The sequence below is a fragment of the Cnephaeus nilssonii genome (genome assembly GCF_951640355.1).
Source record: "Cnephaeus nilssonii genome assembly, chromosome: 3".
NCBI lineage: Eukaryota > Metazoa > Chordata > Mammalia > Chiroptera > Vespertilionidae > Cnephaeus > Cnephaeus nilssonii.
Genome location: NC_137074.1, coordinates 57827763 through 57855640, shown reverse-complemented (window position 1 = coordinate 57855640; position 27878 = coordinate 57827763). Strand labels below are relative to the sequence as shown.

The 27878-nt window shown below is 40.2% G+C and overlaps 1 protein-coding gene across 9 annotated transcripts in view; it reads right to left on the bottom strand.

The window, feature by feature from the left end:
• Positions 1-27878, bottom strand: part of POLQ (DNA polymerase theta) — a 103723-nt gene that overhangs the window by 47419 nt on the left and 28426 nt on the right. For all 9 annotated transcript variants that reach the window (XM_079766685.1, XM_079766686.1, XM_079766687.1 and 6 more), the window contains 7 exons: positions 25829-25971; positions 23147-23351; positions 22699-22841; positions 12333-12526; positions 10415-10539; positions 8195-8438; positions 2197-5288 (listed from right to left, as the gene is read on the bottom strand). In XM_079766685.1, coding sequence (XP_079622811.1) covers positions 2197-5288; positions 8195-8438; positions 10415-10539; positions 12333-12526; positions 22699-22841; positions 23147-23351; positions 25829-25971 — 4146 coding nt within the window. The remainder of the gene's footprint in view (positions 1-2196; positions 5289-8194; positions 8439-10414; positions 10540-12332; positions 12527-22698; positions 22842-23146; positions 23352-25828; positions 25972-27878) is intronic.

Genomic DNA, 27878 nt, shown 5'->3' with positions numbered 1-27878 from the left:
ATCTATTTTATTGACTATTTTATTCCCAATACCCGGAAAATAACTGGTGCACATTTGTTAAATTAAGTAAACATTTTTATCACTCTAACCTCTAGCACAGAAAATATGCTCAATTTTATGTTAAATGAAAACATTTTTATCCCTCTAACCTCTAGCACAGAAAATGTGCTCAATTTTATCTGCTAGTCAATACTGAAAGTACATAAAACCTGACATTAACACATGTGTTCCATGAACGGAAGATCAGACAAGTACTCAAATCAAACTTTTATGAACAAATTCATTCATAAATACAGAAATTTAAGAAATCTGATTTTTGAGTTCCACAATAGGTTGTCAAGCTGAATACAGCTATTTCCCATGATACAGAACCCTTGCTTTCATGAAGTAAGACAGGAATATACAGGGCATTATTTGACCATAAAGTTCAATACTCTCAAAAATGGGAAGAGCTTCAGGAGGCTTTGGGATCATGACTATCAATGGAGGTACAAGTTCTACTTGAGATAAGTATTGGAAAATGTAGCTAATGTACATTGTGAAAAATACAGTGTCTATCTGCTAGGTATTTTTGTGATTATATAAATGAATAAGGACATTATAGTTTAATAGACAATAATTCATGAGCACTGTTGATAACTAAAAACCATCATGTTATATATACAATTAAGATATGATAAAAGTGACCATATTCAAAATATATATCTTAATTTTTACAATCTTATATTCTAATATTTCTATATATTTATAATAGAGGCGTGGTGAATGAATTCATGCACCAGTGGGGTTGCATGGCCTGGCCTGCAGGATCAGGCTGAAACCAGCTCTCCAACATCCCCCGAGGGGTTCCGAATTGCGAGAAGGTGCAAGCCAGGCCAACGGACCCCACTGGTGCATGATCAGGGCTGGGGAGAGACACGGGAGGTTGGCCAGCCAGGGAGGGACTGCAGGAGGGCTCCAGGGCATGTCCGGCCCATCTCGCTCAGTCCCAATTGGCTGGACCCCAGCAGCAAACTAACCTACCAGTAGGAGCGTCTGCCCCCTGGTGATCAGTGCACGTCATAGAGACTGGTCAACCAGTCGACTGTCTGCCCCCTGGTGGTCAGTGCACATCACAGCGAGTGGTTGAGAGGCCTTAGCATACATTAGCATGCTTTGGTTGAACAGCCAACCGTACGACCAGACACTTAGCATATTAGGCTTTTATTACATAGGATAATAACATGTAATATATATTATATATTATACATATATATACATGCAATTTTTTAAAGAAAATTTTGTGTTTAATGGTAAAGCTTAGCAGACACTAGCACAAGGCATGGCCTGGAGTTGAAGTAGCAGGGACCTTCATGAAGCCTCACAAAGTGAAAACGATGAGGAAGGCAACCATCAAAGAGAGCCCATGGCCTCAGAAAGGGCACTGGCCAAATGGCATAGAAGAGCTGATGTTTGAGAGATGGACATCCCCAATGATCAAGCTACAAAACATGGTTCTAATACACACTCCTGAACCAACCACACCAATTGTGGTGGCCCCTGAAGAAATAAGCTTGACAACTGGGTCAATGTCCCAGGAGACAACACTGATCTGGAACTCCTGACAGGCGACCTCGGGTTGGGAGCTGCTATAAGAAGGCTGTTTAGATTAGAACTCTGGCCTACTTTGGAAGAGATAGACACAGGCCTAATCATCCAGGTACAACAGTGGATCGGAGCCAGAGGAATGAGAAGTGCCTTGGTGGCCTACATTTTTTTCAGTCTCCTAGCTTGAGCTCTTGGTTTCAGTGTTCAGCTCTCCCACCCACGTGTCCTGGGGTCAACCACCTCTTGTGCTGAACAATAAGGCTATTCTATGTGTAAACCAGGGGTAGGGACCTTTTTTGGGCCAACAGCCTTTTGGATATTTATATCATTCAAGGGCCATACAAAATTATCAACGTAAAAATTAGCCTGCTATATTTGGTCAGACATTTAATTAACTCACCCCTAATGCCTTGGCAGGGCCAGATAAAATGATTTCTCGAGCCTTATACGGCCCACAGGCCAGACATTCTCCACCCCTGGTGTAAACCCACATAAGAGAAACTTATTAAACTTTGAATAAATTTATTACATTTAATATCCAATACTGAAAAATCTCAATCCCATCTCAGCCTATTTTACATATAAATGTGAAAAAAAATTAATTCTTACCTTGCTTAAACCTACCACCAATAGTTGCACTTGTAGATGTCAAATTACTGATCTTTTCACAAGCCAGTGAGATGGAAAATCGCTTTTTGCACTGCCACTCCTTAATGAATGTTTGAAAGAGAGTTTGGTCACTTGCTACATCAATTATGGCCAAGCTTTCTGCACTGCAGGAGGTTGGAGTTAACTGCAATCCATCCTGTGATAACTGCAGTGAAAAACTTGTGTCTCTAATCGGACTTTCATCTTTTACATCATTTCTACTCTCTGGACTTAAATCATGGTTAATATCTGAAGGTGAGCCAAGTAAATAATTTTCACCAAGTTCTAAAACACTACTATTTTTCTGAAGTTTTCCAGAAGATGTTCCAAGAATACCTGGAAATGACAACTTAGCAGCAGATGCTGGAATGGGTGTAGGAGGAATGAGTCCATTATCGTCAACTATACCGATTTCTTTACCAGGCAAGAGCGATGGGGTGTCACCATGAACAGCATTGTTCTCTAGTATCTCAATCTTGCTTTGAACTTCAATATTAGGGAAGAATGAAATTCCCTGCACTTGATTTGGCTCCAAATTTAAAACCACTTCTTGTTTGTCATTTAACTCTGTATTTTTTCCTTTTAAACTAGATGAGTTTATAGTGGTTAGTTTTAGCTTTTCATTTTCTAGAGGACTGGATACTTTATCTAAAATTCTTTGCAGTCCTGGACTTAAATCAAATGATGCTCCTGACCATATGAATGAATTATTTTGCCTTATTTCAGTTAATTTGGATTTTTGAGACTTTTCATCTTTATCTCCTTCAGTTACTTCTCTTTGGGGATAATCATTACCAACTGGATCACTTAATTCTAATGCCCCCAAAGATACTGCAGCATTATGTTTATCTTGGACAGGAACTATATCTACATTGTCCAAAGCTTCCACCATCTGAGCAGAATCCACTTCTGAAAATATAATAGACTCATCACTGAAACAAGTCAACTGCTGCCGATTATCTTGTTTCTCATCCATATTTGATTTCATTGGGTCCTCTGGTTGCAGACGCAGAGAGTCACTGAAATGGTCTGACATTACTTCAGAAGGCAGGGGTTCCTTCCCTCTTACGTCAGGGGGTTGCTCTTTTATTAGGTAGTCTTCACTGAAACTGTCAAAGAGTAAACTATCACTCAAATTCAAACTTGTTTCGGGAACTGGCAGACATTCTACTTCTATACCAGTGGAAGTTCTCTTTTGAGATATAACTGGTTTCATAGCTTCTTGTGTTTGATAACTTTCAAGAAAACTATTTAACTGGGAGTCGGTAACAGAAAGTTCATTTGCTTTCAAACAAGGGCCATTTTCCTTCAGTAATATTGGTGAATGAAAAAGTGGGCTTTCTGGGGTCAGGATATTAACCCCATGTGAACCAGCACTTTGTTTTATAGTATCTGCAGTCTTAGGTTCCAAATGGTCTATATTTCTCACTCCTGGAGAATGTTGTTCACCAGAGAAGGCAATGTGAATCTCATTCTGAACAGAGCTTGAATTCCGTTTGTTTAGGCTCTTCTGTGTTATGTCTGTTGCCAGGTTGGTGTCCTTTGCTCCTTGTTTGGCATTTTCAGTTGCCATCTGTTGTATAATTTTCTCTGACTGAGTATCCAGGTAGAAACTATCTTCAAAATCACAAGGAACTAATCCTAAGTCAGAAACACCATTATTTTTAGTTTCTTTTGCTGCATAAGCATCTGTTTCTTCTTGTATTCTAGAGGTATTTAGAAAATTCTCCTGCTGGCCTCCAGATTTACCAAATGCTCCAGCTGATAGATGTACTCCACTGGGCATCGCAGTGCTGCTTATATTATCTCCGGATACCTGAAGATTATTTGATTTCTTTTCCTCAGCATTAAAATTTATACTTTTACATTTGATAATAGCATTTGAATCTCTATTCATATAATTACTGATTGTATCACAAGCTATTTGCTTCTCCAGTATTCTTTTCTGTTTGGTATAAATGTTTGTCTGTTTATCAGACTGCTTCTCCAGGGACTGATTAATTGGATTGGTATCATGGTGTTTAACACAAACATTTTCGTTTTTTGAATCAGTCTGTATTATCACTTTGTCTATTTTTTCTAACTCAACAGGAGCTAATCCTCTTCTATTTTCACTAACCATAGTAGTGGCTTGACAAGTCTCCTTTTTACTCTGGGATCCTGTGATAAAATGTTCCACAAGAATATCATTAGTTATTGTTTTGTTCCCTGAACAATTTTGTTCTGTTTGTGATGGGAACGATTCTTTGTTATGTTTTCCCTCAGCACATAAAGATGCATGTTTAGCAAGTGGCCCTGGACTCCTAAATTCCACATTCTTCTCATCTGAGGTAAATGAATCTTCACAATGAACAAGATTAGGCTGTTTTTGAAAATCAATTTTACACATCCCAGTGTCTTTCACAGGGCTACTGTCTCTGGATCGTTTGAGATGCTTACAATGTTTCCAAGATTGAAAGGTTGTGTTCATCTTTTCTAGACTGAAATTCAAAGCTTCTTTTTTTGTTTTCTCAGATGAGACAGTCTGTACGACTTTTTTAGTGCTTGTTTCTCCCTCATTCAAAGAGGTTTCTAGCTTCTCTTTACTTACATTCAAATAAGCCCGTTTTCTTCCTCTGGAAATTGAATGTACCCGACGTTCTTGCTTCCCATTCTGAAACTGATAATAAGAGGAATTTTTATGCTCTCTACCTTTACCTAAATCTTGCACTGTATTTGGTGATTTCTTAACAGAAGAATCACCAAGTATTGTGTTACTTTTTTTCTTTGCTGTTAATCTTTCACAAGACCTCTTAGTTTGGAGTATAAATTTATGCTCCTTTTCTTCTGACTCACTGCTGCTCAATGAGTATGTATCAGAATTTAAAGGGGAATGTGGATTCCATTGCACTCCCATTTCAATTAAGTCCTGCTGCAGAATCATTTTGGCTTCTTCCACAATAAGAGCTGCTGCTTCCCTTTCAGTTAAGCCTTTTTTACCAGTCACCCAAATAGTTCGCATATTCCGACGTTCTTCAACGGCTTCCTCTTCCTCATCCACTGCCTTTCGGGCGCTAGTAAGGGAATAGGAAGAGAAATAAATTAATGCATTGATTCATTCATACAACAAATATTTATTAAGCATCAGCTGTCCTATGAATGGAAAAAACAGCACTGCCCAGCCGGTGTGATTCAGTAGTTGAGTGTCAAGTTATGAACCACAAGGTCACAGTTCAATTCCCAGTCAGGGCACATGCCCCAGTTGTGGGCTCGATCCCCAGTAGGAGGCATACAGAAGCAGCTGGTAAATAACTCTCTCTCATCATTGATGTTTCTAGCTCTCTCTCCCTCTTTGAAATCAATAAAAATATATTTTAAAAAAAGAAATAGCACTGAACAAGAGGGAAATATATATGCTCTCATAGAGCTCACATTCTAGTTGGGGAAATCAGAAAACAAACAAATGTTAAAATATAGTCTATGTCAACTGATAAATAAGAGTTGTGTACAAAAATGAAACACCAGGGTGGGATGGGTGATACTGCAATTTTTAAATAGCATAACCAGGGAAGGCCTCACTAAGACAGATTCTTTAAATAAAATAAAAAAACTAAAGAAAGTGAGCATCATAAAACTTGCATTGAAAACAAATCCTCCTATATAATACAAACTCTGGACAAAATGTTAAAGGGACTGTGAAGTGACCAAAGAAAGTAGAAACCGGAAAAGAGTTGAGACTAGAAGAAACAAATAGCAGTGGTTAAATTGTCACACTTCTCCCCTGAAGCAGGCTTCAGTCAGGGCCATGAATGTAACTTGGATAAAAACCTGGAGTTTTGATTCAATTAGACAACAGAAATCAATTAGAAGTATAAAAATTGTTAAGGAAGAAGTAAAATATCTCCATTTGTAGATGATATGACTGTATACCTAAAAATCCTAGAGAATCAATGATAGAAGGAACTCAAACAATAAAAGAGTTCAGAAAATAACAGGATAACAATATACAAGAATCAACAGCCTCCATATACTCAAATAATAACCATATAGAAAAGATCACAGATACAAACCAATTAAAACAATAAAGATTAAATGAAAATAAATTTAACAAGAAATGTACAAAACCTTTATGAGGAAGACTTGGAAACTCCTGAAAAGCTGTCTGTGGAAATCTTTTTTTTTAAAATCCTCAATATCACAATGATATCAAATGCAAAGAAATTACCTACCTGTGGATAGGATGACTCAACATTATAAAGGGGTGAGTTGTAAGTTAAATTTCAATCGAACCCCAATAAACAGATACTTCAAATTTCACATGGGTAAACATGCAAAAGTAGACAGAAAAATATTGAAAAACTGAGAGGGAGGTTGCCCTACCAGACATTAAAACAGGCTTTTCATTAAGAGCACGGTATTGCTGCCCTAGCCGCGTTGGCTCAGTAGATAGAGCATCCCGGGTTTGATTCCGGTCAAGGGCACGTACCTCGTTGCAGGCTCCCAGGCCTGGTTAGGAGCATGCAGGAGGCAAAAAGTCCCAAATCCATAAGAAATATAAGAAATATAAGTACATACTCCTAAACAAGAATGTATATATCCAAAGATTCTGTAAAAATCAAAGGCTCCAGAGGAAAACAACACTTTTACAAGAAGGTTTTAAACCATACTCCAAATAGACTTTGGCCAGAGACATTCCCCAAAGTGACAAAATCACACATCAGTTGCTCTTCTGGTCTGGGGTCACAGGATGGCCCCAGCCCCATAGTTCCACTGAGTACTGCCCTAGTGGGGACTCTACAGTGGCCTCGGTTGTGTTCCTCCCAAGGTTATGGTCTAAAACTCCAGACAATTCCATCCTTCGAAATCTAGGTAGAGGTAGCTATGCCCCTACAGCCACGCTGGGTGCAGAGCATGGGGCACCTAGTCCCACAGGAGCCATACCTGGGGGTAGCGGTGGAAGGCAGAGAGCAGAGTCACAATGTGAGGTGGCACTGGGGGGGCAGCAATGCCGCTCCTTTGAACATGCCCTATCCCTTCTCATACATACTACAAGTTTCAGAGCCTGTATCAGGCCTAAATGGAGTGTGAGGAAAGAAATATTGAACTGGAAATGAGACTGATTGCTTTTATAAATTTTGAACAAATTTTTAATACCTGGAAATAAAACTCTTAAAGCTATAAGTGCCTAAATATCAATAGGATCTGGCTGAGGTTTTATACAAGAGTGAGTTCAAAGAACAGTGGTTGAGAAATTACTTAAGCTATTCCTTGATTATATATATGCTGAGTCCAGACCATCAATAACTTGGTTACCCACATGTACACAATAATCAAGGAATCCTACTCTCACAATTATTTTGAGGGACTAGTGTTCCAAAGAACATTTGGGAGGAGTACATTTTTAAAAAATATATATATATATTTTTCTTGATCTCAGAGAGGAAGGAAAAGGGATAGATAGATATAAACATCAATGATGAGAGAGAATCATTGATCAGCTGCCTCCTGCACGCCCTCTACTGGGGATTGAGCCGACAACACAGGCATGTGCCCTGACCGAGAATCAAACAGTGACCTCCTTGGTTCATAGGTTGAAGCTCAACCACTGAACCACATGGCCGGGCAAGAGGAGTACATTTTAAAGTGCTCTTGCCTAAAGAAAGTCTAATGTGGGCCCTAAATATATATTGAAAATCTAAATCCATCAAAGCACTAAGCATTGGTACCTTACCTTTACTCAATTTTTCTAGGGGAGAATTATGATACTTTCAGAAATGTCTTTTAAGTCATGAAATATTTTTAAAGTATAAAAAATGAAAAGTAACCCTAAAGGGAATAAAAGTAGGCATGTTTCCTCCCACTTACACTAACTATGTCATGATATTATCAAAGAGAAAAATATTTTAATACAGAAACTATTATTTACAAATTGACATGATTTTTCATTTAATAATCCTCTGAAGATAGGGGACTCTCTTACCTTTTAAAAGGCACAGCATTTTTCAGAACAGTCTCCACCTCAGCAATATTTGCTCTGGCAAGATCTGCCACAGTAAGAAAGCCAGAAGCATAGAGGAATCTGGCTCGCTGGGCATTAAGTAAGGACACCCGGATAAGATCACACAACTCCCTCTGGATTCCAAATGTAAGACGCTTCTGAAATTGGGAAAGTAGTAGTTCCATGTTGTGCCAGCCCAGGCGGTTGGAAAACACTGTAATCATCCCTATAATAGGCATAGAATATTTATTAAATTAAAAATTCTTTATAGATCAATTCTCTATTTCTTTAGATATACTTCTGTTTCACTGTTTCCTTTTTTCCTGGAGAACTGTAAAGTTTAACAGGCCCATGGTGTAAATTAACAGGAGAGGAGATATATGTTAAGGGCCTAGCTAATTAGCCAACAAATGTGCTAAACACATTAAATGTCATCTTACTTATTCTTTTTTAAAAAACTGATTTCAGAGAAAAGGGGAGAGAGAGAGAAAGAAACATTGATTGGTTGCCTTCCATAGGTGCCCAGATTGGACCAAGGATCAAACCCACAATCCAGGTATGTGCCCTGACCAGGAACTGAACCCTCCACCTTTCAGTGTATGGAATGATACTTCAACCAACTGAGCCACACCGGCTAGGGCAGGCTCATTTATTCTTATTTTTTTTAATTCTTTATTGTTTAAAGTATTACATAGTGTCCATGTCCATTGGTTATGCTTATATGAATGCATACAAGTCCTTTGGTTGATCTCTTACCGCCCCGCCCCCCCACCCTACCCTGCTTTCCCTCTGAGGTTTGATGGTCTGTTCGATGCTTCTCTGACTCTGGATATATTTTTGTTCATCAGTTTGTGTTGTTCATTATAGTCCACAAATAAGTGAGATCATGTGACATTTATCTTTCTCCAACTGGCTTATTTTGCTTAGCATAATGCTCTCCATGTCCACCCATGCTGTTGTGAATGGTAAGAGTTCTTTCTTTTTCACAGCAGTGTAGTATTCCATTGTGTTTATGTACCAAAGTTTTTTAATCTACTCATTTCCTGATGGGCACTTAGGTTGCTTCTAAATCTTAGCTATTGTAAATTGTGCTGCTATGAACATATGGGTGCATATATCCTTTCTGATTGGCGTTTCTGATTTTTTGGCATATATTCCTAGAAGTGGGATTACTGGGTCAAATGGGTGTTCCATTTTTAATTTTTTGAGGAAACTCCATACTGTTTTCCATAGTGGCTGCGCCTCATTTATTCTTAATCATGTACTTGACATTTGAAAAAAACTAAGGCAGAGCACATAACCACAAAACAAAAAGCCCTCACCCTAGTTCATTCCTCTCTTTCAATCTCTCTTTTTTTCCTTTCTCTTTTTAAGGAAGAGAGAACCCTTAAAAATAGGTAAGGGACTCTTTCCATCTAGAGGAAAATAAGAAAGCTGATTTAAATATTCAAGGGCTGCGAGCACTTTGAAAACTGAATCTCCCATTGATATTTTCTGCAAAGAAAGGTTGCCCAATTCAATAGCTAGACACTCTTGAAATAAAGAGGCCAGAGCAGCCAAGTGCCAAGTCATTAAAAAAATCACTTCCCTCTGAGACCACTAACCCTAGAGGCACCCTGAGACATTTGCTGCCAGTAAGTTGAAGGGTGAGTCTCCCCTTCCTTGCTACCTCCCACCCCATCTTTCCCTCAGTATTCTTGCATATATGCACATACCTTCACAATATGCACGCTCTCCAGCAGCCCAGGCTTTCCTTCCCAAGGACGTGGTAAAATCAGACCCCTAACTTTCCTGTTTGACTGGCTTATTTTATTGGGGTTTAATTTTATTAAATAGGACTACTGTTTCCTTAGACAAGAAATAATAATTTAGAACAGTCAGAAGTGCAGAAATCCCTTTCCATTTGCCATCCTCCTCGATAGCAAGTATTAATCAGTAACTAGCTTAGGAAAGGGAGATCACTGAAAACTTTGTGTCTGTTTCTTCTTCCAGCAGGCAACAGGAAAAAGAAAAAAAAAAAACAGAAAACAAAGGTGTCCTGATGATGTTAGGGATTATACAAAATTATGGCTTGACACAATCCCCTCACTTTTAGAGAAGCCGACAGTAAAATGGAATTGAGGGATGGGGGAGCGAGAAGTAATCTTAATTTAACCTCAAACCTCAGTCTTAAATAAATGTGGAAGTCCTTGTTTAACTGACCTGCATAAACAGCAGCTGACTGTTGTAAAGATTGAACCTGCCCACGATTGCATCCATATTTCCGATTAATTTCTTTTAAGGAAACTTCACTGATTAAATCTAATAACACAAGACTGGTAAAAAACCTGGAAAGTAAATCACCAAAATATGATAAGAGATCACTTTTTTCTACTATAAAGGTATAAGTAAGTAAGAACCAAAAAGGCAAGAGAGGTTTACACTCTGAGAAGATTCCTAATAAGATATAGGATTAGCGGGCAAAGACTGAGCTCAATGTTTGTAAAGTAAGTTCTGACACATATTAGTACTATAGCATAGAATTTAATATCTTCACAACAAAAAGATTTCGTCTATGGTTCAATACTGCTAACTAATTTCAAAAAATAAGACTTGTTTCAAGAAATATGATGGCATAAAAATTTAAAACAACATTTGATACAGTTATATGGTTATCCTATCTAATAAAGAGGGAATATGCTGCCGAAACCGGTTTGGCTCAGTGGATAGAGCGTTGGCCTGTGAACTCAAGGGTCCCAGGTTCGATTCCGGTCAAGGGCATGTACCTTGGTTGCAGGCACATCCCCAGTAGGGGGTGTGCAAGAGGCAGCTGATCGATCTAACTCTCTATCCCTCTCTCTTCCTCTCTGTAAAAAATCAATAAAATATATATTAAAAAAAAAGAGGGAATATGCTAACTGACCCTCATACGGTTGCAAAGATGGCAGCGCCCACAGCCAATAAGGAGGGAATATGCTAATTGACTGCCCCACCCTCAAAGATGGCAGCACCCACAGCCACAAGATGGCAGCACCCAGTCCCCTCAGCCCCCCAGCCGCCCAGGGCTGGCCTGAGGCACAGGCAAGCCTCGGATAGCAGCTGCCCAGCCGCCCAGGGTCATCCAAGGCTCAGGTAAGTAGGGCCGCCCGAGGCTTGTGCTGCCGGCAGTGGCAGCAGCAGAAGTGTGATGGGGCGTCGCCTTCCCCTGATCGCCAGTCACCTCCCACCCCTGAGGGCTCCTGGTCTGTGAGAGGGGGCAGGCTGGGCTGAGGGACCCCCCAACTCCAGTGCATGAATTTTCCTGCACTGGGCCTCTAGTATACCCATCCTATATAATAAAAGGCTAACATGCAAATCGACCAAACTGTGGAACGACCGGCCACTATGATGTGCACTGACCACCAAGGGGAAGATGCTCAATGCTGGCCAGAGCAGCAGTGATGGCGGGACCCTCTCCCTGCTTCTGTGGCAGTCGGACATCTCCCAAGGGCTCCCGACTGCGAGAGGGTGCAGGCTGGGCTGAGGGGACACACCCGCCCCGTGCATGAATTTCATGCACCAGGCCTCTAGTATTTCAATAAAGTGAAAGAATTTGAGTACAAAAAACAGTTTTTATTTGAAAGGCAATAGCGCCACAAATTATCTAGGTATATGAATCCTTACAAAACTTACACTTGACTATGTTGTAAATAATATACTAGAGACTAATGCCTTAAGAAAAAAAATAATTGTAGTATATTTCAAAAAAGCTAAATGCCTAAACAATTTCCCAACTGAATTTTTTTTTCCAGCTAAATCTTTTTTTGGCTCTTCTGTAGTAGTAATGAATCACTTCTATGGCTATCAGGAGCATCCTTTCCTAATGCATCCTGATTCACATTTTCTTTAAGAGAAGGAATTAATTAAATGTTCTATTATAAGAAGTATTCATATATAATGGCTTTTAAACTAGGTGTAGCAAGGAAGAAACTAATATATTAACAAATTCAGTACATACTAGTACAGTAAATTTTTAAAAATTACTATATGGAGCCAAAAATTTGATTTTAATGACAATGAAAGTGACTACAATAAACTGAATATCTACTGCATATTTAATACTGCATTAAATACTAGGAAGTGCAGGCTCCTTGATACTTACCTTTTATGGATGGCCATTTGCCGGTGTTGTCTCTCAGTTCTGGCTACTATTTTTCCCTTCACACAGCGAGCCAAGAACCCTTCTTCAACTCCCACTAGCTCTGCCACCCGTTTCATAGAAGTTGGCAACTTCTCCCATAAACAGAGAAATCGATACCAATCAATAGTAGTCCAATCCTCAAACATAGGTGTAACCTGAAGGAAAAAAGCATCATCATTAGCTAAAACTATTGATTGCAAAAGGAACAAGTAAATATAAATGTCATATTAAAATCAAAGGAGTATCTATACTAATAATAGAGGAATATGCAAATTGTCCAGGACGCCATCACAGTAATAGTAACGACCGAACAGCAAGCTGGCAGGCTGTGTGGGGCAACAAGGCTGGCAGGGGGGTTAGTGAGGGACAACCAAACGACTGAACAGCAGGCTGCATGGGGTGACCAGGCCAGCAGGGGGGTTAGTGAGGGACGACCAAACAACTGAACAGCAGGCTGTGTATGGCGACCAGGCCAGCGGGGGTGGGGGGGGCAGTTGGGGACAACCAAGCCGGCAGGGGGGCAGTTGGGGAAACCAGGCCAGCAGGGGGGGCAGTTGGGGGTGAACAGGCCAGCAGGGGGGCAGTTGGGGGCAACCAGGTCAGCAGGGGGGGCAGTGAGGGGTGACCAGGCTGGCAGGGGGAGAGTTGGGAGTGACCAGGCCAGTAAGGGGGGCAGTTAGTGGCAACCAGGCTGGCAGAGGGGGGCAGTTAAGGGTGACCAGGCTGCAGGGGGGGGGGGGCAGTAATGGGTGACCAGGCCAGAGGGGGGACAGTTGGGGTGACCAGGTCGGCGGGGGGCAGTTAGGAGTGACCAGGCCAGCAGGGGTGGTAGTAAGGGGCAACCAGGCCAGCAGGGGGGCAGTTGGGGCCGACCTGACCAGCAGAGGGGTGCTGTTGGGGGCAATAAGGCCAGTGGGGGGGGCAGTTGGGGGCAATTAGCTGGAAGGGGGGCAGTAAGGGGCAACCAGGCCAGAGGGGGCGGCAGTTAGGGGCGATCAGGCCGGCAGGCAGAGGCGGTTAGAAGTGATCAGGCTGGCAGTGGGGGCAGTTAGGGGCAATCAGGCAGGCAGGCAGGTGAGCAGTTAGGAGCCAGATGTCCGGATTGTGAGAGGGATGTCCAACTGCCGGTTTAGGCCCAATCCTTGGACATCCCCCAAGGGGTCCCAGATTGGAGAGGGTGAAGGCTGGGTTGAGGGGACCCCCACTCCCATGCACAAATTTCATGGACCAGGTCTCTAGTTTGAAGATAAAACTATAAATGTGATAATACCTCATTTATTCATAAACAACTCACTGCCACGAGAAAAGGAAGAGACCACCAAGCACACAAACTAGATTTTACAGAATCCAAGAACTTTAATCACAGGTACTTTTAATCTCAATATTCTAAAAGTTAAGTACCTTCAGTATTTTATATGATGTCTAAGAATGAGTCAGAAAAATAAAAAAGTGGAGTGAAGGGAAGGAGGAATCAATAACCATACTTGCGACAATATACTAGTATTATCTAAAATGCCCTGGATTCAACAATAAAAAAAAAACCTTTAAGACATGCAAAGAAAGAGAAAGGTGTGTACCAAACACAGGGAAAAAGCAGGCAAAAGAAACACTTTTGAGAGGTCCCTGATGTTAGAAATATCAAACAAATACTTCAAAGCAGACATTATAATTTTGGTCAAAGAACAAATAAAACCAGGCTCAATGAAATAAAGGAAGGTCTAATGGCAACGTCTTATTAAGTAGAGAATATAAATAAAGAGAAATATATGATTTAAAAAAAGAAACAAATAGAAATTCTGGAGTTGAAAAGTACAAATAATTCACTATGGAGCTCAACAACAGATGAAAGCTGTCAGAATTAGCAAATATGAAAATAGATCAATAGACATTATGCAATCTGAGAGGAAAGAAAAAGGGAGGAAAAATGAACAAAGCCTAAGAGAAATGTGGGAAGCATTAAGTGCAGTGACACATGAATAATGAAAGTACCAGAAGAAAATAGAAAGGAACCAAAAAAAGTCTGAAGAAAATACAGCTAAAAATTTCCCAAACTTGATGTTAATCCCATATCTTAGAGATTAAGTGAACTCCAATAGGGTAAACACAAAAAGATCCACACCCAGATGCATCATAGTCAAAATGTAAGAAACCACAAAGAGAAAATCTTGAAAGCAACAAAAGAAAAACAACTCATTATATACAAAGGAAACCCAATAAAAGAACTGACTTCTCATCAAAAACAATGGGGCCAGAATGCAGTGAAATAACATATTCAACTGCTGAAAGAAAAAAAAACTGTCAACCAAGAATCCTATCTAATAAAGAGGGAATATGCTAATTGGCCCTCATGCCATCGCAAAGATGGCGGCGCCCACAGTCAATAAGGAGGAGATATGCTAATTGACTGCCCCTCCCTCAAAGATGGATCACCCACAGCCAATAAGGAGGGAATATGCTAATTAACTGCCCTGCCCTCAAAGATGGTGGCACTCACAGCCAATAAGGAGGGGATATGCTAATTGACTGCCCCATCCTCAAAGATGGCAGCGCCCACAGCTACAAGATGGCAGCACCCAGTCCCCTCAACCCCGCCGGGGCCTTGCCGTCCGTGCACCTGCCTCCGAAGTCCCCCAGTCCTCTCAGCCCCCCAGCCGCCCAGGGCTGGCCCGAGGTGCAGGCAAGCCTCGGATGGTGGCTGCCCAGCTGATGCCCAAGGTGCAGGCAAGCCTCGGATGGTGGCTGCCCAGCCACCTAGGGTCGCCCGAGGCTCAGGTAACCAGGGCCGGCCGAGGCTTGCGCTGCAGGCAGTGGCAGCAGCAGAGGTGTGATGGGGGAGTTGCCTTCCCCTGAATGCCAGGTTGCCTCCCGCCCCTGAGGGCTCCCAGACTGTGAGAGGGAGCAGGCCGGCCTGAGGGACCCCCCAACTCCAGTGCATGAATTTTCATGCACCAGGCCTCTAGTCTTATATAAAGAAAAATTACCCTACTAAAATAAAGGCATAATAAAGACATTCCCAGATAAACAAAAACTGAGAAAATCTGTTGCTAGCAGATTTACCTTATAAGAAATACTAAAGAAAGTTCTTCGGGGTGAAACAAAATGACCCAAACAATATTTTAATTCCACATAAAAAACAAAGAGTGCCAATAAAGGTAATTCTGGCCCTGACCGGTTTGGCCCAGTGGATAGAGCATCGACCTGCGGACTGAAGGGTTCGATTCCGTTCAGGGGCATGTACCTTGGTTGCGAGCACATCCCCAGGGGGAGTGTGTAGGAGGCAGCTGAATCCATGTTTCTCTCTCATCAATGTTTCTAACTCTCTATCCCTCTCCCTCTCCCTTCCTCTCTGTAAAAAAGCAATAAAATATATATTTTTTAAAAAGGTAATTCTGTGGGTACTTATAAAGACGATATTAGTACATATTTCCCCTCCTTTCTTCTCTCAAATGATTTAAAAAGCAACGGTATTTTTAGAAACAAAATACAAGCCCTACGAAGGCAAATGGGAGCAAAACTGTATTGGAAATGACAAGAGATAGTAACTAAAATCCATAGAAACAAATAAAGAAAAACAAATCTTAGGAATGTTAATGCAATAAACTCTATACATATATACTTGCTTTCTTTTCATCTCTCAGCTTCTTTAAAGACATAAAATTATATAAAATAATAATTATAACAGTGGACTGTTGAGTTTGTAATACATACAGATGTAACATGTATAATAGTAATAACACAAACAAAGGAATAGAGATTTACAAGAATAATGTTTCTATATCTCACTGGAATTAAGTCAGTGTAATTTTATGCTGTGTATGGTAACCCCTAGAGTAAATACTAGTAAAGTAACTCCAAAATATATAGAGAAAAATTAAACAAATTAAAATGTTATACTAGAAAATATTAATACAAAATAAATCAATAAAAAGAAGTATAGGAGGGAAAAGACATGAGATATATAAAAAAATAAAAAGATATAAAATATGGAAGATATTAATCCAACTATATCAATAATATCATTAAATGTGAATGGGTTAAATAATGTATTAGAGGCTGAAATTCACAGACTAGGTTTAAAAAAAAAACCAGAATCCAACTACACAGTGTCTATAGGAGACACTTTATAGATTAAAAAATATAAATAGGTAAAAAGTAAAAGGAAAGAAAAATATCATGGAAACCACAACCATAACAAAGCTGGAGTTGGCTATACTAATATCAGAGAAAACATACTTAAGAAATGTTAACAGCCCTAACCGGTTTGGCTCAGGGGATAGAGCGTCAGCCTGCGGACTGAAGGGTCCCAGGTTCGATTCCAGTCAAGGGCATGTACCTTGGTTGCAGGCACATCCCCAGCGGGGAGTGTGCAAGAGGCAGCTGATCGATGTTTCTCTCTCCTCATCGATGTTTCTAACTCTCTATTCCTCTCCCCTACTCTCTGTAAAAAATCAAATATATATATTTGATTTTATATGAAATGTTAACAGAAATAAGAGGAACATTTTATAATGCTAAAAGATTCAACCCATCAAGTAGACATAACAACTGTAAATATATCCAGGGCCCTGGAATACATGAACAAAACTTGACAGAAATAAAGAGAGAAAGAAACAATTAAAAAATAATAGTTTAAGACTTAAGTGCTACCACTTTCAACAACAGATAGAACTAAGCAGAAGATCAACAGGAAATAGAAGACTAACAATACTCTACATCAACTACACCTAAGAGACAACTGTAGAACTTCATCTAACAACAGCAGAAGGCACATTCTTCTCAAGCTCACAGTGAACATTCTCCAGGATAGACCGTATGCTAGGCAACAAAAGAAGCTTCAATAAATGTGGATTGAAATCCTACAAAGTTTTCGGCTATTGTGAATATTGCTGCTGTGAACATCATGTACAAGTTTTTGTATGGACATATGTTTGCACTCTTTTGGGTATTTCTGTGTGAGTAAAATTGCTGGATCATATGGTAACTTCATTTTTAACATTTTAAGGAGCTTCCAAACTCCTTAAACACAGCTGCTTAATTTTACATTTCTATCAGCAAATTACAAGGACTCCTATTTCTGCACATTCTCTTCAATATTTGTTTTAATGTGTCTTTTAAAATATATCCTCATGGGTGCAAAGACTGCCTCATTATAGTTTGGGTTTGCATTTATTTCCCCAATGGCTAATGATGTTGAGCATCTTTTTATGTATTTACTAGAGGCCTGATGCACAAAATTCGTGCAAGGGGCTCAGCCCTTGCAGCCCCTCGCGGCCTCGACCAGCCCTCATAGCCACAGCTTCGTCCGGAAGGTCGTTCAGCTATTTTTGTCTAATTAGCATATTAGCTCTTTATTATATAGGAGGATTGACCATTTGGATATCATCTTTAGAAAAATATCTATTCAGATCCTTTGTCCATTTTTAAATTAGTTATATTTTTATTATTGAGTTCTTTATATATATCCTGGGTACAAGTCTCTTATGATTTGGAAATATTTTCTCCAGTAAAAACATTCCAAATGTCCATCAATTGATGAGTGGATAAAGATTTAGTATATCCACACAATAGAATATTATTCTGCAATATAAAGGACTTAGAATTGATACATACTATAACATGGAGGAACTTTGAAACATTATGCTAAGTGAAAGAAACCAGTTACAAAAATTACATATGATATGATTCCATTTATATGAAATTTTCAGAACAGGAAAGTCTATAGAAACAGAAACACATTAGTGTATTAGTGCTTTCTCAGGACTAGGGGAGACTGAGAAGGTTGGAGGAAAATGAGGAGTGATTACTCATAAGTACAGGTTTCTTTCTGGGGTGATGAAATATTCTGAAATTAGATATTGGTAATGATTACACAACTCTAAATATACTAAAAATCATTGACTTGTACACTTTAAATGGCATGCTATGTGAATTGTAATGCAACAAAGCTATTTTTTTAATTACCAAATTCTCTGAGAAAAATTTCAGAACACTCTTAAAAGTCCAAACACAGACTTAAAGATATAGAGAAACATCCATTTTTATTAATGAGACCAATCAACTTTTTAAAAATATGTCAGTTTTTCTCCATGTTAATACATAAACTTAATAATACCAACGAAAACACCAATTTTAAGTGGTATTATATTAAAAGGTAAGCAAGCAAGAATATCTATGAAAAAGGACAGCAATGAAGAAAACTAGCTCTACTAGATAAAACATACAATAAATGCTTTTAATTAAATTTTAGTTAAAAATTTACTAGTGCACAAATTGGTAAAATTGGTCTGTTGTCAGATCAACAAATGAAACATAAACATACCCAACAACAAATGGAAATTAGAGAGACATTTAAATACAAAAGCAAATTAGTACATAAGTTAAAAGTTGAAGGAAAAAGTTAAAAGCTGTAGAAAAAATTTGTCATTGTGTATAAATGAACCTTTTAATAAATGATAGACATTATGAAAAAAAAGATAAAAGAGTAAGAAAAAGTTCAAAAGTTCATAAATTCAACTACATTTTAAAAAAATTCTACACAAAATACACAATAAACAAAGTCAAAAGCCAAGTGAAAAACTAGGAGAAAAATACTTTTAATTTATTTTACAAAGTACTACTCTCCCTAAAATATAAAAGGACTTTTAAAATTTAAGAAAAGGACCAAAAACACAATAGAAAGTGAGCAAAAGTCATAGATAATTCATGGGGGAATAAAACGTGTATTGTCCTCAAATATAGAAAAAATGTTCAATGTTCAATTTATTCATAATAAAAAATATAAATTAAAGCCACTCAAAATACAAAATCTTGACAATAGAATATATTCTATTTATGAGGTTATGAAAAATAACCACTCTCATATAGCACTGGTAAAATTGGGAAATGATACAAACTCTATAGAAGGAAATTTGACAAAACCAAAATCACATCTGCCTTGACACTTTGCCCAGCAATTGCACTCTGGGAGTCTTTCCTAAAGATACACCTCCATTAAAACTAAACCATGTGTACATCAAAGTTTTTTTAACTGCAGCATCATTTACCATAACAAAATATTGGGAAGAAAGCATTGGTATATCCTCACACACAAAATGGAGTTAAACAGATATAAATAAAGAGCCTGGCCGGCATGGCTTAGTGATTGCGTGTGGAGCCGGGAAACAAGAGGTCACTGGTTCAATTCCCCATCACAGGGCACATGCCCAGGTTGAGGGCTCAATCCCCAGTAAGGGGCATGTAGAAGGCAGCCAATCAATGATATTTCTCTCTCATTGATGTTTTTTTTCTCTCTATCCCTCTCCCTTCCTTTCTCTAAAAATCAATAAAAACATATTTTTTAAAAAAGAATTTAAAAATCTCTAGCAGTTCCTCAAAAAATAAAGGCCAGAATTATCATATGACCCAGGAATTCCTCTCTTGGGTATATAATCCCTTTCCATATAAACCTGAAAACATTTATTTGCAAAAATATATGCACCCCGAATATATGTTCATTGCAGCGTTATTCATGGTGGCTAAGATACAGAGACAACCAAAGTGTCCTTCAATAAAAGATTGGATAGCCGAAACTGGTTTGGCTCAGTGGATAGGGCGTCGGCCTGCGGACTGAAAGGTCCCAGGTTCGATTCCGGTCAAGGACATGTACATTGGTTGCGGGCACATCCCCGGTAGGGGGTGTGCAGGAGGCAGCTGGTCGATGTTTCTCTCTCATCGATGTTTCTAGCTCTCTATCCCTCTCCCTTCCTCTCTGTAAAAAATCAATAAAATATATTTTTTTTAAAAAGAAGATATGGTGCATATATACTATGGAAAACTACTCAGCCATAAGAAACATGGATGGACCTTGAGAATACCGTATTTTCCGGCGTATAAGACAACTGGGCGTATAGAAGATTTTCCCGGGTTAAAAAGTCATCTTATACGCCAAAAAATATGGTATTATGCTTAGCAAAATAAATCAGTCAGAAAAAGTTAAGAATTATATGATTTCACTCATATGTGGAATATATAACTGAAACTCACTGACACAGACACCAGTATGGTGGTTAACAGAGGGAAGGTGGTGGAGGTGGGGGTAGTAATTGGGGCCAAATATATGGTGATGGAAGATGGTTTGACTTTGGGTGATGGGTACATAATGCAATATAGAGATCATGTATCACAGAAAGCTATATAATCCTATTGACCAATGTCACCCCAATAAACTTAATAAAATAAAACACACAAAGTGTTTTTAAAAAAATCTCCATGAACTGATATGAAGTGATTTCCAAGCTATATTGTTAAGGAAAAAAATACAAAATAATGTACAGTATATATAATCCCGTGTATAAGAAAGCAAAGTAACTATATATAAGTGATTGCTAATATTTATAAAGTGAAACAGAAAAGAGATACACCAAAAACTAGTGAAAATCCTATATAATAAAAGCCTAATATGCTAAGTGTCTGACCCTTCGACCACTCGACCAGTCGCTATGATGTGCACTGACCACTAGGGGACAGACGCTCCGACTGGTAGATTTGCTTGCTGCTTGGGTCCGGCTGATCAGGACTAGGCGAGACGAGCTGGACACACCCTGGAGCCCTCCTATGGTCCCTCCGCAACCCTGATCGTGCACTGGTGGGGTCCCTTGGCCTGGCCTGTGCCCTCTCACAATCTGGGACCCCTCGGGGGATGTCTGCAGGCCAGGCCGAGGGACCCCACCGGTACATGAATCTGTGCACCAGGCTTCTAATCTATAATAATAAAAGGGTAATATGCTCATTAGACCGAACATCCTTCCAGGCATCATTCCGGACGTCCTTCTGGACAAAGCTGGGCTGGAGCAAAGCCTGGGTCCCAGGTGCCTGGTGGCAGCAGCCAAAGGAAAGCAGCCCAGGTCCTGAGTGCCTGGCGGTGGTAGCCTGGAGCAAAGCCCGGGTCCCGGGTACCAGAGGGAAGCCGGTGCTGGCAGCCGGGGGAAGGAAGGAAGGCCTACTCTTGCATGAATTTTCATGCATCGGGCCTCTAGTCTATATATATATAAGCCAAGCATTTGGAATGATGGAACGACCAGAACAACCGGTTGCTATGACACGCACTGCAGCAGCCAACAGGCCTGATTGGGGCCCCAATTGGCACCCCCCACCAAAATCATGGGTGGGGCCAGCCAGCCAACCCCCCACATTACCTCCCCCCCACCGGCCTGACCCCCATCGGCCCCCATTGGGGTGGGTGGCTGGACCCTACCCGTGCATGAATTCATACACCAGCCTCTAGTCCTATATAATAAAAGCCTAATATGCAAATTGTCCCCTTGGGCAGCAATTTGACTGGGAGTTTGACAGGGAGACCGGGAGTTCGACTGCTCACTATGACATGAGCTGACCACCAGGGGGTAGCACGGAACATGGTGGGTGTTGGCGATGCACTGTGACCACTCGCCAGCTACCTGAGGCCAAGGGTGATGGGGACAGAGGTGCGATGATGAGAATACGGGCTGTCCGCTGAGCTCACTCTCTCTCCCCCTGCTACCCTTCCCCGGGATGCCAGGGCTTGCGCACCGGGGAAGCCCCCGCACTCAGGGGCCTGGTGCCCACAAGGAGCCCGCCCTGCACCCATGTCGCCTCTTCTGGGTGAGCAGGGCCGCAGCCGTCGAGACTGCAGGGGCCAGTCGGGCTGCCCGTGGGTTCATGTAGGAGCGCTCTGCCCACCTGGCTTCTGTGCAGTGCCACTGAGCAGCTCAGAGGCCCACGCTGCACCCCAGCCCACGGTGTCTGGCCGTGCTCACCACATCTCCGTGTGGGGACTCAGGTGCTGTGACTCAGGTGGAGGGGGGCACACAGGGGTCCGGGGGCCCAGGTGCTGCCCAGGGCCCAGAGGTCAGCTGGGACCCACCCTCCACACCAGATGCTCGCGCTTCAATCACCGGCCAGGCCTAGGGACTGTACCCATGCATGATTTCGTGCACAGGGCCTCTAGTAGTTATATAAGAAGGGGGATGGAAATGGCATGCAGGGGGTAGATATGGATATCAGACTTCACTGAGTATTCCTTTTGATAATAGTTCTTACTTTTGAATCACATAAAAGTCTTAAATATTCAAATAGTACATGCAAACTATAAATTTTTCATTTAACTTAAAACATAAATGTATATTAATTTGCCAATATTTTGAGCTGGGGTCAAGGCATTTTCATTTGAGTGTTGAGTCTGTTCATTAGAATTTACCATTGCTTTCTTATCAATACAAGATGTTTTCTTAGGGTATCTTTGATGTTCAAGATTCTACATATTTTTTCTCCCCATTTTCACCAATATGAAAGTAAAGAAAACAGAACTTACCAGGTAGACAATGTGCAGATCATTCTCTAAAACAAAACCTTTCATCGCTCTTTGGAGATCAGCAAAAATATCTAAAGTATCAGCTGGAGAAAGTGAGGAAGAAAGAGTTGCTGACCCAAGATGTGTTGGATGATACACTTTTCCTAGTTTGGGGGTGGGGAAAATAAAAGATCAGATGTTGAAAATAAAACAACACAGTCTTTTTGTATTCTGTAATTAACCTTTTAGGCTCTGATAAATTTTACAAACAGAATATTGCCCAATGCATGGATTCTTTATGAGCGGGCTCTATTCGAATTGTCTGATGTTGCTGAACACAACACTGACTTACTAAAAATGAATTGATACATTCCTTGAAAAATTAATTTCCTTTTATTAATCAGTCACACACAGCTAATTCACTAAAGATGAAAAAGTGAGTAAACTGAAACTAAGAAGTCATAGTTACCTTCTGTTCCATCACTAGCTTCAGTAGTCTGGATGAATTCATTTTCTAGCAGCCACATTACACAGGCCTCAATTGCTCCAAGTTGAACAGGATCTTGATTTTTCTGAATTCCCCGCTTCCCTTCTCTCATACTTGCAGCCAAAAATGTGCAAGAAGCATAAGTTTGCATATCTTGTGATGTACTTGCCACTCCACCAACTATTATCTGATACAAGAGGTTTGAAATTTTCTGTAACTTTTTAATAAGATATGCAGGCCCTCGTGATATAAAATAAATGAAGTGATTTTTGTTCTCTTAAAATGTTATCAGCATCTTAATGTAGAGACTTTTTACTAACTCCTCATCATTCATTATAAATGTAGGCAACATCTAATGACAACATGACAAGTTTTCCAGAAAAGTAGACACATTTTCTCATCAATGAAAATAAGTGAATCATTATCTACTAAAATGTGGAAACTAAACATATATAAAGGATGTTGTGATGGCTCATGGCTAACAATCAAAATAATTCTTCTCATTCTTCTTTCTGAAGTATGTGGCATAGAGAAATTCTAGTATGGAATACTTCCTAACCAGAAGAAGGGTTGGGAATAGGTGTAGAAAAAGATGAAGTCAGCTGTAGCCGGTTTGGCTCAATGGATAGAGTGTCGGCCTATCCATTGAAGGGTCCCGGGTTAGATTCCAGTCAAAGGCACATGCCCAGGTTGTGGGCTCGATTCCATTGGGGGGAGTGCAAGGTGCAGCCAATCAGTGATTCTCTCTCATCATTGATGTTTCTCTCTCTCTCTCTCTCTCTCTCTCTCTCTCTCTCTCTCTTTCTCTCTCTCTCTCCTGTCCTCTCTGAAATCAATAAAAATATATTTAAAAAAAACACCAAGATGAAGTCAGTGTATCTTGCAGGTATCATTTTCCTACAACTACCATATTTTCCCGCGTATAAGACGACTGGGCATATAGAAGATTTTCCTGGGTTAAAAAGTCATCTTATATGCCAGAAAATACGGTATTCTATTACATATACTGATTTCCCCTTGCCTTCTTTCACTTAACGCATATTGGAAACATAACAAATCATCCTAAACAGAGTTATCTCAGTTTTTCCAATATTTATTTAGTATTAATGCTATTTTGGTTGTTTCCAGTTTTTTTCTTATTACCAATAGTGTTATAATAAACATTATTGTACATTTAATTTGATGTAATTTCACATATAAATTCCTAGGTAAAATTCCTAGATGTAAATCTGGGTAAATGGCTATGTGCATTTTTTAAAATCTTACTAGGTATGAACAAGTTGTCCTCCAAAAGAGTTATAGCAGTATATGAGAGTGCCTATTTTCGTCATCCTTACCAATCCCATGTTAACAATCCTTTTCTTTCTTTCTTTTTTTTAAATTGAGAAATAAAGCAGGGTCTGACTAAAGGCATCAGTCCCCAGCACCACTACTAAAGTCAATAGCAAGACATGCATGCTGATATATAAATAGAACACTTTTCTGGATGAATTAATGAAATATTTAACGGGGGTTACCTTTGAGGACTATGAGTTTTATTTTTCACTTTAAATCTTTTCATACTGTTTGAAACTTCTAATCACGTGTATTTGTAATTTGGTATTATTTTAGTGTGAGCAGGTATTATCTAGATGGAGAAACTAAAGTCCATTTTGTCACCTTTATTCAGAAAATAAATAAAACCATATATAAAAAAATAAAAGGAACCATCTGGTATGTGGATTTTAATGTACTGTTGTGAAATGGATTAATATAGCACGAGCCATATTAAATTCCAGGAAATCTATATATATAAAAGCCCAAGCAGCCATTCAGCCATTCGACCAGTCGCTATGACACACACTGACCACCAGGGGGCAGATGCTCAATGCAGGAGCTGCCCTGGTGGTCAGTGCGCTCCCACAGTAGGAGCACCACTCAGCTGACCGACAGGCGTCAGACACTGGGCTCACGGCTGGTGAGCGCCGCTGCAGTGGCGCAAGCCTCTCCCGCAGACACTCCCCCTGTGCGCCCCTCCCCCATCTGGACCGGGACCGGATCGGGACCAGCATTGGGACTGACTGGGTGCGAGCCCGTGGCTGCTTCTCAGTCATGGGCGCACCAGTATTGCCCTAGGACAGGCGTACAGAGACCACAGCGGAACGGCAGCAAGCCTACTGAGCAGCAGCGGCAGGCACAGCGTGGCCAGGATGAGGAGTGGCTAATGGAAAGAGGGCAAAGAGCTTTTTCCTGTGTTTGCTACTTTCCAGTTGCCTTCAGGTCAAATTAATCCTTAATATTAAGAAAGTGGCATATTTTAGTGTGGCATATATATTCTGATCCCCTACAATCCAAAGTCCAGAAAATAAAACATTAGCAATAATTTTTTGACCATGGGGTCCAGCTCCTCCCTGGCTGCCTGCCACTTCACGCACTACCATATCCCTTGGGGGATGTTGGACTGCCAGTTTTGGCCCGATCCCCACAGGCCACACTGAGGGACCCCACCGGTGCATGAATCCATGAACCGGGCCTCTAGTAACTATATAAAATAGAAGAGATTAGATTTGGGAAGGCTATAAATAACCTCATAAAGAAACACAAGCTAAGATTTTTCACATATAAATTTCTATCATTGAAGTATAGGTACAAAAGAGCAAGTGGTAATTTAGCGAACAGTCTTACCTCCAGAATAGCTCTTATCATGCTCGGAGTTACTTCTTCTCCTTCTCTTCTTCGCAGACAGCTCCGAACAGGTTTTAGAGATCCCTGAAGTAAAGCTATGCCTTTTGATTTCTCAGAGTTCTTACAAATTAAGATACTCTCACCTATAACCAAGAAAATCATACGTTTGCAAAATCTCAACACATTTCCATAAGATACTGGCTAAAAAGAACTTAATTGGCTTACTCATTTTAAAGGAAATAATAGATGATAGCAACTGTCATGGTCAAAAAATTATTGCTAATGTTTTATTTTCTGGACTTTGGATTGTAGGGGATCAGAATATATATGCCACACTAAAATATGCCACTTTCTTCATATTAAGGATTAATTTAACCTGAAGGCAACTGGAAAGTAGCAAACACAGGAAAAAGCTCTTTGCCCTCTTTCCATTAGCTTAGAAGCAAGACATATATTTTTTATCACTCTGAAAATTATGTAATTGTATAACCACTATGCTGTGCACATGAAACTAATATAAATAATACTGGATGTCAATAGTAATTGAAAAATAATTTTTTAAAACTTAAAAAAAAATGGCCCTGGCCCTAGCTGGTTTGGCTCAGTGGATAAAGCCTTGACCTGTGGACTGAAGGGTCCCAGGTTCGATTCCAGTCAAGGGCATGTGCTTGGGTTTCAGGCTCAATACCCAGTAGGAGGCGTGCAGGAGGCAGCCAATCAATGATTCTATCATTGATGTTTCTATCTCTCTCCCTCTCCCTTCCTCTCTGAAATCAATAAAAATATTTTTTTTTAAATGGCCCTGGCTGGTTTTCTCAGTGGTTAGAGATTCGGCCCACGCACCCAAGGGTCTTGGGTTCCATTTCCCATCATGGGCATGTATCTCAGTTGCAGGCTCAATCCCCAGCCCCACTTGGGGCACATGCAGGAGGCAACCCATCAATGTTTCCCTCTCACATCAATGTTTTTCTTTCTTTCTCTCTCTCTCTCTCTCTCTCTCTCTCTCTCTCTCTCTCTCTCTCTCTCTCCCCCTTCCTTCCCCCGTCCTTCCACTCTATTTAAAAGCAATGGTAAAAATATTCTCAGGTGAGGGTTAAAATAATAATAATAATTTTAAAAATAAAGTAAAACCCCTAAGGGTCAGTTGGGTACATGGCCAGTCAGTTAAAGATTTTATATTCCCCAGCTTCCATTGAAATTGAGAAAAGTAACCATGTGACTAATTGATTGTGAGGAAAAATACTATGTACATCTTCTTTTAAAAATATTTTTTTTATTGATTTCAGAGAAGGGAGAGGGAGAGAGAGATAGAAACATCAATAATGAGAGAGAATCATTGATCATCTGCCTCCTGCATGCCCCCTACTGGGGACTGAGCCTACAATGCAGGCATGTGCCCTTGACCAGAATTGAATCTGGGACCCTTAAGTCCACAGTCTGACACTATCCAGAGCCAAATTGGTGTCCATCTTCTTAAAAGGACAGAACATGTTCTTTACTTCCTCATCTCCCCTTCTGGGTGTCTAAAATACAGATGTGCTGACAGAGACTAGAGTAGTCATCTTGCACCATGGGATAGAAACCACATGCTGAACATGGAAAAACAAACTAGAAAACTTGGTTCCTGACACTGGCGTCACAATATCAGCCCCAGACTGTACTGGTATATGAAAAGAAACTAACTTCTACCTTGTTTAAACACTTGTTATGTTGGCTTTTGTTACAGCAGTAACCTTATATTCTAACTAATCCAGTCACTAAAAAGTTATAGTCAATTTTTATTATTTGTGGTAGTTATGTTCTGTAGCCACCACAAACTGAACTAGGGAATATTGAACCATTGCTCCTAGGGGAGATACAGGGCTAGCTTCCTGCTAGCCTCTAACTCAACCTTTGCAATAAAATCTTAAGTATGTTTCTGTCTAAACAGACCTTGTTTAATACTAGAGGCCCATTGCATGAAGATTCGTGCAATAGGCCTTCCTTCCCCTGGCTGCCGGCACCGGTTTTCCTCCGGCACCCGGGACCCATGCCTTCGCTCTGGCCATCA